Source organism: Diorhabda sublineata, chromosome Y, assembly GCF_026230105.1.
Source record: "Diorhabda sublineata isolate icDioSubl1.1 chromosome Y, icDioSubl1.1, whole genome shotgun sequence".
In the NCBI taxonomy this organism is placed as follows: Eukaryota; Metazoa; Arthropoda; class Insecta; order Coleoptera; family Chrysomelidae; genus Diorhabda; species Diorhabda sublineata.
This window is the reverse complement of record NC_079486.1, coordinates 6,874,683-6,889,225: the sequence shown is the minus strand read 5'-3', so window position 1 is coordinate 6,889,225 and position 14,543 is coordinate 6,874,683. Positions and strand designations below refer to the sequence as shown.

Below are 14,543 nucleotides of genomic sequence, written 5' to 3'. Positions count from 1 at the left end.
CAATAAAAAAGATAGAGTGAGTAATTCAATTTGTTACATGGTTCTCAGTGTACTTTTAGTGTACTTTTATATAAAACATGGAAATTCGTAATAAAAGTTGCAGACAGTGGAAGAATGAAGCTGTTAAAGTAACGGCGATGTTCCGAAACTATAATTTTGTATAATGTTCAAAAAAAAACAACTTATATATATTTAAATAAATTTATTCATACAATTTAACAAATTAAAGTTATTTATTTGAAAAAATGATTATTAATAATAACAGTATGAGCTCTAATAGTAACTATTCCAACAGCATCTACATTTTCGGATCATTGTCTAGTTTTCCTTCACGATTAGAAGTTTCGACTGCGTCTTCATCGAAAGCTACTTCTAGTTGAGGTACTGTCATATCTTCGTTATCCTTTTCAATAATAGTACCCAGTTTGAGATCTTTTTGTTTATAACTAAAAGTTTTGCTTAACATGATAGGTTTATCGATGTCGGTCAACGTGGAATTCGCCGATTGATTCTTCTTTATGGATTTAGCGAAATTACTATAATGTGAAGGTAATTTACGGATTACGCACGATTTACTTTTAGTTATAACGATCGAATCGTTGGTATTAAGACTTTTTCTACGTAAAGAATGTCTTGGTGGTACTCGAGGTAATTTCTCCAAAAGTACTATGGGGAATGTACATTCCGTTTGCGTGGAAGTTTTGCTGGTTCTTCTTCTCAATATATTCATGTTCATTATTATAGTAAACGAATCAGAAATTATGACAGGTATCAAAACAGATCTGTCAATTTTTATATATAAACTGTCAATTATTGTTCTAGAACTAGATATTAGAATGTGTATTTTTTTTACGTAAAAAGCAAACACAAATTTCGATTAAATTTTGAATTTATGTGAAAAAAATTTTGAAATAAAAGTTGTTGATCTATTAATTTTTTACAACTTTGTTTAACTTTTTTCTATAAGACTTCTATAAAACTGCCAGAAATCGAGATAAACCGTTTTTCATCGAACTATTATTTTTTTTGTTTCAAAAGTTATCAACCAAGATTTATGAGCTGATGAATTATAATCTTTTAATACGAGGGCGGTTCGAATATAAGGTAATAACCTTCACTGGTTACATATTTTTGGGATTTCCCCAGAAGGTTTTTGATCCTTGAACAACTCGGACAAACTCCTCCATCAAGCTTCAACTTCTTCGCGAGCTCTTAAGACTGGATTCGGAGAGACGTTAGTGATTCTAGAACTACTGAGAATATCGACAATACTCCGTCTATTCGTATAACAATCAATAATATGAGTAGTTCAATTGATTATTCGCCAAATTGGACATTGATCGCTGATTCTTCACAATTGCAACCAGATTTTGTGAAATTAGGATAAAACAATTGAATTATCTATGGAAACTCTAGTTAGAATTACACTTTGATTAGATAATGTTCGCCAAAAGCTCCGGGATTAGAATGTTTTATGACTTGTTGAATAACCGTCGATCAGATCCGGGTATTTAAATTTCTAAAGATAGTGTCATATCATTATATTTTTAATTTGGATTGTAAATAAAGTGAATTTGACTCATATTTTGGATTGATTGATGTCTTATACCTTGTTATTTTCAAACTAAAACTATTTAGATGATGTTTATGTTTGCCATTGAATAGGAGAATTTTTCAGAAAATGGGAAAGTTTTGAAATTAAGAAAAGTTACTTCACACACTGACGCCAAATATCCATAGGCTTCTACAAGATATTTGCCAACAAAAAAAATCTTCATGAGGAATTATGATGAAAATCGAATATGGAATTATCTTGTTTTTGATGTAATTATTCAGAGAAGAATCTTGAGTTTTGTTGGTTTTTATTGGAAACTTTTTGGTGCGAAAACTCTCTAATTGCCGTGGTTAAGAGACGCCGCTTTTGGGGTATAACTTAGGTAAATAGTCAGACCGAAAATTACGAAGTTTAAAGAAAGGAGAAAGGAGGCTTCTACAAGATTTTTGCCAACAAAAACGAATCGAAAATGGTCTAGAGTTTTTCACAATAATGGCAGATGAAAATAAGTGGAATAATTAAGAAAGTCCAAACCAGAATTTCCAAGATTTTACCTCTTGCATTATACAGCAACAGTCCATATTTCCGATTGAATTGAGCCAGGTAAATATAGTTCAAAGACTCTGTGTAAAACAAGGTGTATAGAAATGCTCGAAGCTGTGTTGACCTTAATGAAACAAATTCCTGCACTCCCCGTTCTTCTAGAAGCTCTTGATAGTTTAACGGAAGGTAGAGGAATTAATGGATGTGCTATCCTGCACTCTAGTCTGTCGTAAGAGTTTTCATTCGGTGTCTTAGTTCTGTCTGAGAAACTTGGAATAACTTTACCTTCAACTCCAAGCAGAGTACATGGATGTGCACATAGCTTCTCAACTCAGATACTGAAAATTCAGGAAAAACGAGTCAACATTTGTCCGTACTTTTATCCGTTACATCTACAATTTTTCTTGAAATAGGGTATCTAGTAAAAATTGAAAGTCAAGTACTAGTCTCCCGATTTTTCCAGGTTGGTTATCACATTTTCCCAGTCGAAATTTCGTCAATATACTATCACACTTCTATTATGATGATGATTAATTTTAGAAATACAAGTATAATACAACAACCAAATTTTTTTAGTTTAAGTAATTCTTCACTAACTGCTGTTTTTGAGAGTCTCCAAAAATTTCTATTCTTTTTAAGTTACGCTACTATATTGTACCCTAATTTTGGCGGAAAAAAATGTTGAGAATCTTTGATTTGTGCATCGAAATAACGCGAAAAAAATTGTTATTGAAAAATAAATAAAATTGATTGGCTTAGACATAGGAAAAATTATCGCCTTGACAGATTAATGAATTTAATCACATTTATGAAATTTTTGTGCCAAATGAAATAGGGCATCAAATTGACGGAAAGGGGCATACATGTTTGGCTCTGCGGTCAACGTGTTAATCATGGAATTACTCATATTTATGACGCTTTAAGACAATATAATTGAATTTTTTTTTGGAAATTCAAGGGAAAGGCATGAAAATGATAAAATTTGGGATAAATAATAATTTGCATAAAACTAATGAAAAAATAGGATTTTTCAACAAACTTTATTGAGAAAATTAAGAAATTGTTATCAAAAATTATAACGGTAATTTGCATTCCGACAGAAAATTCCTTTAAAAATCACGACATCGCCATTCAAAAGTATCTTTCTGCTATTCTCCTTATACTTCGTCCACGTTCTCTTCTTTATCCTCCTCTAGTTATTGCTTCTCCTCTTCTTCTTGTTCTTCGTAGTCTTCGTTTGATCGTAACAGTGACAAATTGACAGTATAAAAGAAACATTAAGAAAACGAATGGCAATACCAATACTGACCACTCCACATCAGATATTACTTCGAATGGCTAATGAAAATGCTTATAGAAAACAAAATGGTTAAAGTGAATCGAATAATAGAGGTAAATATTTAAATACAATAAATATATGTAAAAACTTATGGTATACATGTTGATTGGTTGATTGTACAAAGAATCGACACTGAGGACATACACACAGCTGCCCAAAATTTGTTAAATGAACATATCACGAAAGTAAAAGAAGATAAGAGAATACTTACATCGAGAAATCCAAGACATGTACTACTACTTTTACCACACTTACTATTACACTGTCTGACGCCTGTTTCGATGTTCTCCGTTAGTCTCTATTGTTTTGTACAAAACAAAAAAATATTACCGAGTATAATTTGATTTAAGATCGACAGTTGATTGAATTAGTAAACTCACTAAAGGCATTGAACAAAATATGTAATTTGATCCATTTGGACTATTTCTTGAAAGAAAGACTATCATTACTCAGATTGTATTAGAACAACTTCCTAATTCAGTGGTAAGTTCAATAATTACTCATCTTGTACTGGATAGTGTGGACAATTTAAATTTTGGTATGTCTTCAATAAATCGAGTAGATAAACTCAAATATTTGAGATCCCTTAAATCCTTTTCGTAGAATTTATGTATTGTTTTAATCTTTGTTTCCGCTCTAACTCCTTCATTATCTCGAAGTCGAACAACATTACTAACTAATTAAACCATACGATAGGATCGGGAAATATAAAAAGCTTTTCTTGGGTGATGGGATGGTTAAAAAATGTTTTTAAGAATTTAAATTTTAAAAATCTGTCCCCACTTTCATGAATAAATTCAAGGCATTTTTTTTGTAAATTAGTTTTTCCTTGACCTTGCAAAATGAAGTACCCAATAAGTCCCTTGAGTCGGGTAATTCATCAGTATTCATGTTTGTTTCCTGTTTTTATTTTTTATTGGAACTCAATATCAGTGACATTATTAGAACATTTTTCTTATTGGTTATAAGAGAGTCTCACTCTTGGAAGCACTTAAAGTTTCAGATGAGTGTAATAATTCAATTTATGAAAATTTAGATGAAGCGGATCTTTCAGACTGATGTAAAATACAGAATATGCAATTAATATGCATATTGATGAGTATGATTTACACAAGCTAAATGCTTTTAACCTTCCAATAGGCGCGCGGATATTTCTAACGTATTTGGTCGCCTTGTATCTAGCAGATACATATATCAAATAAATTTGTTTTTCTTATTATTATTTTTAATATATTAAAACAGCAAATTTTATATGAATACTTCTTTTCTCCACTTTTAATTTAACATTTTTGCAAGTAAAAAAAATAATTATTTTATATGTAAAATGTGTAAAATTTTAATAAGGTTATCGCCAGAACTAGGTTTAAAGTTACATTATCTATTCAAAATATTTTACAAAGTTTTATACATAAATGATTCCCACTTTTTTTACAACAATATGCAGACACTGACGTTTTCTTATTTTCTACATATCATGGTTCGCATCGCTTTCTTTTTCTTGGTTTAGGTGTTGCCTCTTGAACTTCTTGTTGTGCTTCCAAGGTTTTGTAATTTTTGAGCAAATCTTTGGTTTGTCGTGGAAGAATTTTTTTTTGGGCCCTCACTTTTAGTTGTTCGTCTAGCAAGGCTAGTCCTAATTTTTTCAAATATTCTCTTCTGGTGACAAACGTATTTTTGTTTCCAAGAAATATCACCCGCGAGTTGATTCCAGTTACGTTCAGTAAATGGTAAAAAATTACCATAGACCACCTCTTAGTTGATCTAGCAACATTATAAGTAGCGCAAAGCTTGTCGACCACATCAACGCCGGATTTTGTGTTGTTATAAAATGATATTATTTCTGGCTTTTTTGAAGCATCTTCTTCCACTTCGTTCGACGCCACATGCATACTGGAAATAAGGAGTACGGTTTTTCTTTTTTCGGGACATATGAATCTACCGTTTCATTTTTTGTATATCCAAATAAACACTTAAAAACAATAAAATTTATGTTTGAATAATTACAAAACGTCGAAATGAACGAGAACTTATCCCAACTAAATCTGAATATAAGCTGCTGCTTTTGGTCGCGCTGTATCTAGCAGGTACAAATCCGGCGGTCGGGCGGGTTTAGGGTGTACAGGGGTTGTAAAAGTAAAATCAACCGATTGTACTTCTAGGAAAGGCTTCGAGATACATCTGCCGAGAACTACTGCAAATCTCCATTTTCTGGAGCTATTACATAAATAAATATTTAGCAAAAAGTTAGCCGTGTATCTCGTAGATACACGCGCGACTAATGGAAGGCTAAGAGGTTGACAATATCTAATACTAATGAATCACCTCTTCTCAAATAGTACTTACAAAGCCAGATCGATAAGTCCATCACTTTTTGAATTTAATTTCCCACCTGCCAACTGAATCGGCAACACTGCACATGTCAAAATGCAGTGTTTTTTTATTACTATATTTATACACCAAAAAATTGCTAACAATAATTTATTCAAACTGCTTAAGTTATTTAAACAACTTTTTTATAAACACTAAATATATTGGTTAAATCTGAATTAACTATCTGTCAAAAAAAACTCGCGTGAAGAACAGCAAGGGCACGGAGGTAAACGTATCAATAGTTTTGGAGCTCAACAAGATTTGAAATTTTTATAAAAAAATTCATGTATATCTTATATGAATGAATATTCTACATAACTTCAATTTTAAACACATATATAAACATTTTTCTTCAAAACAATTAGAAAACACAATTAAGATTCTTACTTCACCAAAGGGTTTGTGATAAAGCACATTTTAAGCATTCTCCAAAGCAACCATAGCATATTAAATTCAAGCAGTCACAAAGATCCATTTCTGATTTACTTTCATAAGATGTGGACGGCATTGCTGCGTCAAACGGGATTGATGTTCTTCGTGGAAGAATATCGTTATTTTTTTGAAAATTGTACACTAGTGTCTCTGGATGGCGATAGACATGCGGAGCCGTGTCGAAATGGTTTTTTTCATTTATTTCAATCGGTGTCATACTGATTCGATGTCAGTTTGCGGTTTTGCTGTAAGTGAATATAGATATATTTTTGAGATCAAATCACACTTTCTTCTTTTTTGGACGGGTAACGTTTTCATTCAGTGCTCTGACTCCACTGGATATTGACGGTATTGCGGAATTATACCGTCATTTGATGTCTGAGTTTTGAACCTAATATACCTATACATACTTGTGTATTTAAAAATACTCACGTACACACCACAATGTTTTATGTATGATGAATATGATTTAAACAAGCTAAATGCTTTTAAGGTAATTGTTTAGGTGTTGGTGTTTGTTCTTTTCTTCTTTTATTATAATAATAATGATACACTATTGTATTTCGTAAACGCACAACTTTAATTACTTATATTATCCTTGCATCTCATATATTGATATTGAATTATTATACATTAAACGAGTTTTTATAAATTTTACGTCTGTTACTCTTGTGGTGTGTATCTTGAATGCCCTGGGTTTTTGCTGTCTCTCTTCTGGGCCCTCGTGGTCGCAACGTTGCCAGGTTTAGCTTCCATATAAAATTTAGAAGTCGGCCTTAAAAGCACCAGCTTTTAACAGAGTATATAACAGTTACTTGAACTTAAGCACACACGTTTATTTTTTTTACGGCAAAGGGCACAGTTTGGAAAAATCTCTGATTCATTGTTGGTGAGAATTTCTGCAGCTCGCGAGATATTGTCACTACCCCGGAATAATTTTGTTACGCGCCCCAATTTCCAGTTAAGAGGTGGAAGTTTGTCATCCTTTATAAGTACTAATATACCTTCTGCCAACTCTCCATGGTTCGTCTTCCATTTAGATCGTTGCTGAAGTTCGGAAATGTATTCCTTATACCATCTCGTCCAGAAGTGTTGCCGAGCATTTTCGATTTTTTGGTATCTGGATAACCTGCTTTCCTTTTCTAAAATCATAACTGGCTCCAGAATTGAAGTTAGTGGACGACCAATGATGAAGTAAGCTGGTGTTAAAGAAGAAGGATCTAAAGGGTTAGTGGATAGCGGACAAAGAGGACGGGAGTTTAATATGGCCTCTATCTGACAGAGCAAAGTCGTGAACTCTTCAACAGTAAAGTTAGATTTACCAGAAACACGTTTCAAGTGATATTTCATTGCCTTAACCCCAGCCTCCCATAATCCACCAAAATGTGGAGCTTGGACTAGATTAAAGTTCCAGCGTATGCCTTGATTGTTCATAGAATCACTAATTAAACATTCATTTTGAGTGAAAAAATCATAGAGTGCTTTCAAGTTTCTATTTGCACCAATAAAATTTGTACCGTGGTCTGAATAAATTTGAGATGGTTTTCCACGTCGACTGATAAAGCGTTTCAGAGCCAAAAGGAAATCTTCAGTTGAAAGACTACTTACAAACTCAAGATGAATGGACTTTGTAGTCAAGCATATGAACAGACAAACATAACTTTTCATGATTTTTGAGCCACGTCCCCTTTTATTAAGTACATGAAAAGGTCCGGCATAATATGTACCTGTGATTTGAAAGGGGAAACCAGATAAAAGTCTATCACTTGGTAAATTTCCCATAATAGGTTGGACTGATTTTGGTTTTAATCTATAACATTGTATACATTTATGAACAATAGATCTAGCTAGGTTGCGAGCGGCAACTGGCCAATACGTTTCGTATATTATATAATAATTGTAATGGTCCTGCATGTAATAAGTTTTTATGCTCTTGTTCAAAAAGAAGTTTCGTGAAATGGTGTTTCGACGACAAAATCATTGGGTGTTTTTTATTGAAATGGAAATTTGAATTCTGCAAACGACCTCCAACTCTAAGTATACCGCTCGTGTCCATAAACGGGTTTAAAGATAAAAGTTTACTTTTTTTGTCAATTTCATTCCCAGCTTTTAAATCATTATACTTCTTATTGAACGAAGATATTTGGGATAGTTTTACAAGCAACTTCAAAGAGTTATCTAATCCTGTTGTTGTAAAAACACCAAACGATCGATTTTCTTTATTACTTGAGCAATTTTTTATAAATCTTAAAATGAAAGCCATGCACTTCCTCAATCGATTCAAATTACAAAAAACTTTCGAATGGAAATTTAAATTCAGACACCGCTACCAAAGTAGTTTTTATTTCTGGAAGGGGAATAGACGTTTTGTTGTCTTTTGGCCAAAGGTCAGGGCTCTCTTGGAGCCAATATGGACCCTGCCACCATATATTTGAATTATTCAAACTACTAGGATAAGAGCCTCTTGATAAAATGTCTACAGGATTTTCTAAACTTGGAACATAACGCCATGAACTGATATCAGTTAATTCCTGTATTTCAGCAATTCGATTACGAACGAATGGTTTTAACAAATGAACTGGAGTTTTAATCCAACCCAACACTATTGTGGAGTCAGACCATAATGTTACAGAATTGAAATCAAGCCTCAAAGAAGTAGTAACCTTATTAACAAGTTTAGCCAGAAGATGGGCTGCACATAATTCTAACCGAGGGATTGTTAGTGATTTAATTGGCGCAACCTTAGCTTTAGAGATAAACAAATGACAAAATGTTTCACCATAGCAATTTTTTGATCTGACATACACAGCTGCACCATATGCTACCTCAGAAGCTTCTGAAAAGGCATGTAATTCTATTTGTGTGGAATTATCACAAGTAACATGTCGCTGAATTTTTAAATAATTTAATGACGGAAGTTCTTGTATAAAATTGTTCCATTTAACTTGTAATTCATGGGAAACTGGACTGTCCCAAGATAGATTTTCCTTCCAAAGTTGTTGTAACATTACTTTAGCAATTATAATGCAAGGTCCAAGTAAACCCATTGGATCGAATATTCTGGATATGCCTGAAAGCATAACTCTTTTTGTTAAACATTCACCCTTCATTCCAACATCAATATGAAATATTAATTTATCCGTTTTACTCATCCACGTTATACCTAGGGTTTTTGCAACATCATTTTCGCCAATGACTAGACCATCCGAAGAATCAGCAAGTTTACCTTCTTTTAAATCATGCATTATGTCCGGAAAGTTTGATCGCCACTTTCGAAGTGGAAAGCAGCCTGATCCAAGAACTTCACATAATTTAAGACAACTTTCTCTTGCAATGTGAATGTCATCGAAACCTGTCAAAAGGTCATCGACATAGAAGTGATGAAGAATAATATTTGAAATAATCGGGAATTCTCTTTCACAAAGTTCACCTAATTCTACTAAATACCTAATAGCTAAAAATGATGCACTTGTAGTACCATAAGTTACCGTGGAAAGTTCACAGACACTTAGTGCTTTATTTTCGTTATCTCGCTATAGAATTCTTTGCATTTCATGCTGATCTTTTGACACCAAGACCTGACGGTACATTTTTTCAATGTCCGCGGTAACAACATATTTATATTGACTAAAGCGTAATAATATTGACACTAAATCATCTTGAATTACCGGTCCTTTTAGCTGAAGTTTATTGAAAGAAACTCCACTTGTAGATCGCGCAGAGGCGTCAAAAACTGTCCTTAATTTCGTTGTTGCGCTAAGCATACGTAGAATTCCATGGAGCGGTAAATAATAGGCATCCTCATGATTTACTTCAGATACCTCTCCTATGTTTTGCATATGATTGAGCTTTTCATATTCGAGGATAAAATTCTTGTACATTCTTGAGAATTGGTATTTTTATGAGAATTTTTGCTCAAGCGATTCACCTAATATTTTTGGACTTGCTTTCAATGGAATCGATACAACAAAACGACCTTCTTGAGTTCTTGTTGTTGTGTCTTTAAAATGAGTTTCACAGTCCATTTCCTCTTTGGACCAAGGACTGGCAGTTTCAACACTTTCTATTTCAAAGAATTTTGATAACTGGTCTTGGATATATAAATCACCTTCATTTTTAATCAAATTACAAACTATATTATTAGAAATTTTAAAGCCTTGTATTTTACCTGAAACCAACCACCCAAGCCGAGTTTCCAGTAAAACAGGACCATTTGTATTTAACTTCAATTGGTTTGGATATAAACCATTCCAAAAAATATCAGAACCTATCAGCATCTCGATTGGTCCGGGCTTATGGAAGTTTTTATGTTGAGATTAAAATTTTAAACAACATTTATATTTCACATTAGAGACGGCACTGTTCAAACCAGAAACAGCGAAATTTATTGTTTGCTTTGGAATATTTAGTTTTGAGTGAAGAGACTTAGTTATAAAGGAAAACATTGATCCTGAATCTAGAATAGCTCGAACAGGTACGTAAGCACCATAACTGTTTAAAACATCTACTACTATAGTGGATAACAGAATTTGAAAATGTTCCGAACTTGTAGTTAGGGAAACATTTTCTTGATTTATATTTTGATTTGCTTGATTTTTGTTTTCTATGTGTAAAAGAGTATTGTGTTTACCCTTACATGTTTTACATGAAGCATATAATCTGCATTGGTTGGTTTTGTGGCCACTTCGAAGACAGTTTAAGCATAACTTTAGTCTTTTGGCTTGTTCCATGCGATTTAGCACAGACATTGCCTTGAATTTGTCGCACATAAACACTCTGTGATCGCCACTGCATATGGCACACTTGAAACCTTGAAAAGAGGTTTTGTTTTCATGTGAATTATTTTCTGAATCGGCAGAAAGTAAGCCCCTGGTTTTCCCTGACTTGGATCCCTGTTCAAGTTTGTTCAACTCTAATCGCTCTAGCAAGTCTGATCTACTTCTTAAAAATTCATACATATCCTCAAGAGAAGGCAAATCTTTTTTGGACTTGTGTTCCTCCCATTTACTAACAGATCCATCGTCCAAACTTTTAGCCATTAAATGTATAATTAGAATATCTCACTGATCTGTGGGAAGTTTAAGAAGAAGTAGTTTACAATGAATTGATGAAGAATGTTGCCAGTGAGTTGATATTCATTATTTTCATTACTAAAGTGGAGTTTATTACTTCATTCTATTATAATCCTTTTTTTTTTCGTGTTTAAAACTTATCGGATTGATTCCTTAACATATATAGCTGTCATAAGAACTCCCGATTTCTTTTTTTACATTGCTGACTTGTTGTACTATTATGACAAAAACTTTTTATAAATTACTAATATCCAACCCAATTTTACTTAGAAAATTTTTGAATTGCTAAACAAGATATTTTCTAAAACGACTCATTTCTTCAATAATTCACTTTATTTTCTTCAATTTTCCTGATTTTCATGTCTCTTCTTATTTTAACTTATGCAAGAAGTTATAACTTCATAACTTTCTCAGTATGCAATGTATCTTAAATATTCATATTATTACAACAATTCATGTGTTTAAAAAAAAGTAAAGGTGATAGGAAGCTTTTGTTTTTTTGTAAACATCGCTAGAGTACAGATTTTCTAACGATATATAATTTGTTTCGATATCTTTTTGTTAACCAGAGTTGTAATTGGACCATTTTGACGATATTCCAAGTTGCATGATTTGCGAAATTTATCAGTGCAAAGGTGGAAACAATGTAACGGCTTTTTGTGATGGTTATTGAGCAGCTAGATTTTTTTTCATTCTTGCTCAAACATAATAGCTGTGAAAGTTAAATTGGCAACCCAAATTTTAAGTACAACAGATGTTCTTTATTTATCGAGAACAGATATTAATACATATTTCCATAATGCAGGTGCTACAGCTGTATTTCCTTTAATTTTAATTGATTTATTATTCTTAAATCTCGTGATAGATTGGAAAAATAAATATTTTAAAAATCACTTAGCTCAACAACAAAATATTTAATTGCATCAATTTATTATTTTCAAAACTACCTTAAATCACATATTTCGAAATATTTGTAGTAATGTGAAGAGCCATGATGAGGAAAATGATGCTGAAAAGAAGTAAGAATGCTTATAGTTTGAAACGTAAATGAGCATAATTTCTTTCTGGATTTGAATGGTACAATCATACATAATTTCGATTTGTATAAGTATGAAGAAGAATTGGAAAATGGAGCCGTAGATACCTTCAAATGGTTGATAGGATTGCATAGTGACAAATTGGGAAGTTTCAAATAAGCATTAAGAAAACGAATGGCAATATCAATACTGACAATTCCAAATCAGATTATACTTCGAATGACTAATGAAGATGATAATAGAAAACAAAAGGGGAAAAGTGATGATTATTGCATAAAATACGTGAGAACAATTTGTGTGCTGCATTTACTACCACTACCACCACACTCACTATTACACTGTATGACGCTTGTTTCGATTTTCTCTAGTTTCTATGTGTTTTGTATAAAACAAAAGATATTACCGCGTATAATTTGATTTCATATGGTTAGTTGATTGAATTAGTAACTCACTAAAGGTATTGAAAAAATATGGAATTTGATTCATTTGGTCGAAAGATACTAAAAACTACAGGAAAGGAGATTCATAAGATATCGTATTCGTAATAACTGCAAATCATCAATGGATTATTTCTTGAAGAAAATACTAGCTATCATTACTCAGACTGAATTAGAACAATTTTCAAATTCAGTGGTAAATTCAATAATTACTCATTTTGTACTGGATATTGTGAACAATTTAAAATTTGTTTATCTCTTAGATAAACCCCAACAAATTGGTATTGTGTGTCACATAACCCTAAAGTGATGAAAATGTTATTTCCGAGTAGATAACCTCAAAAATTTGAGAATCCCAAAGTGGAGGGTCATTGTCGTCCCCCATTTGAACTATACGACGATGTATTGATAAGTTGGTGGCCTAGACCAGTTCCATGCATAAACAAAATATTGCGTTACAATAGCAACGAAAAATAACTTATTAAAAATGTCAGTCTTAAGTTTTACCTCAAAAATGAAAACCAGAGCTACGCAATAAATTGAAAGAAAAAATATATCCACCGAAATTGTGAAAATCGACAAATTGGAGTATCAAGCCATCATCAAGTACCTGTATTTAGAAGCGTTAAGAGGTGAGCAGATTTACGAGGTAAATTTTCCATTGAAGATGATGACCGATCATGAAGGCCAGCTCCTGTGTCAGTCGTCGAAAATATCGATACAGTTTATCACATGATTTTATCACACTGTCGAATTTTGCTAAAACCCATTATTACTATTGATGAGACGGGTACATTTCTACAATCCAGAAACAAAGCAACAATGGATGGAATGGCGACACTCTGGTTTTCCCAGACCTAAGAAGTTTCGTGTCCACAAATGTGCTGGAAAAGTTCTTGCTCCAGTTTTTTGGGATTGCCATGGAGTAATCATGATTGATTTTTTAATAAGGGTAGAACAATAACTGGAGATTACTATTCGACGTTACTGACCACTCAACTGAAAAAAAATTCAATAGGTCGTAAATTTTCTCCCAACGAGGAGGTAATAAAAGCTTTGAAGGTCTGGTTGCGCAATAAAACATTTTGACATTGAAATTTTGTTTGGTTTTATAGTAGGCTAAGAATTTTTCAATATATCCTCGTATCACCACAGAATTGCATAACGCAATAAATAACTAAAAGCATTTCTTGGTTGTCTAGGGTTCTTTTTTACTTGAAACGCCGGTTAGAGAGAAAACACTTTTATTACAGAATTTTTTGCTTCGCCGTAGGATGGAGTAGAGCGATAATCTCGTGATCTCCGATTTTAACAACGTCATATCTATCATTTTCTTTAACCTTAACAATTTCGTGAGGATCAAAAAATTTTCTCTTCAATTTTGGATCAGTTGTATATACTTCAAAGGGTGTGGTACTTATGCTTCGCTGATAGGTGGTATTTGAGGCAGTGTGTACTTTGTCAACGTATTTGTACCACTTTGCTGGCTCTTCCAAACTGAGTTTTGTTAAGACTGGTATAAGGGTCTTATTCACCCTTTCCACTTCTCCATTACCTCGTGGGACTCCACAAATTGTTAACACATGTCTAATATTTTCTTCTCGGCAATATGATTCGAATTTTTCAGAACGGAACGCGGATCTCATCAATATTCACCTTAGCTACAGAAAATATTTTGTAATTCAGGTAAACTAATTGAATTTCGATAATTATAGTTTGTACAAATGTATTCTGCTCTTTTGTTTTAAGTAAGTATTG

The 14,543-nt window shown here is 32.7% G+C and overlaps 1 protein-coding gene across 1 annotated transcript; it reads right to left on the bottom strand.

The window, feature by feature from the left end:
• Window positions 1-298: 298 nt before the first annotated feature.
• On the bottom strand, window positions 299-9,484 carry LOC130451934 (uncharacterized). Its single transcript, XM_056791291.1, has 2 exons — window positions 8,529-9,484; window positions 299-536 (listed from the first exon to the last, which is right to left on the bottom strand). Exons 1-2 carry the CDS (start codon window positions 9,482-9,484, stop codon window positions 299-301), a joined length of 1,194 nt encoding a protein of 397 aa, XP_056647269.1.
• Window positions 9,485-14,543: the final 5,059 nt, after the last annotated feature.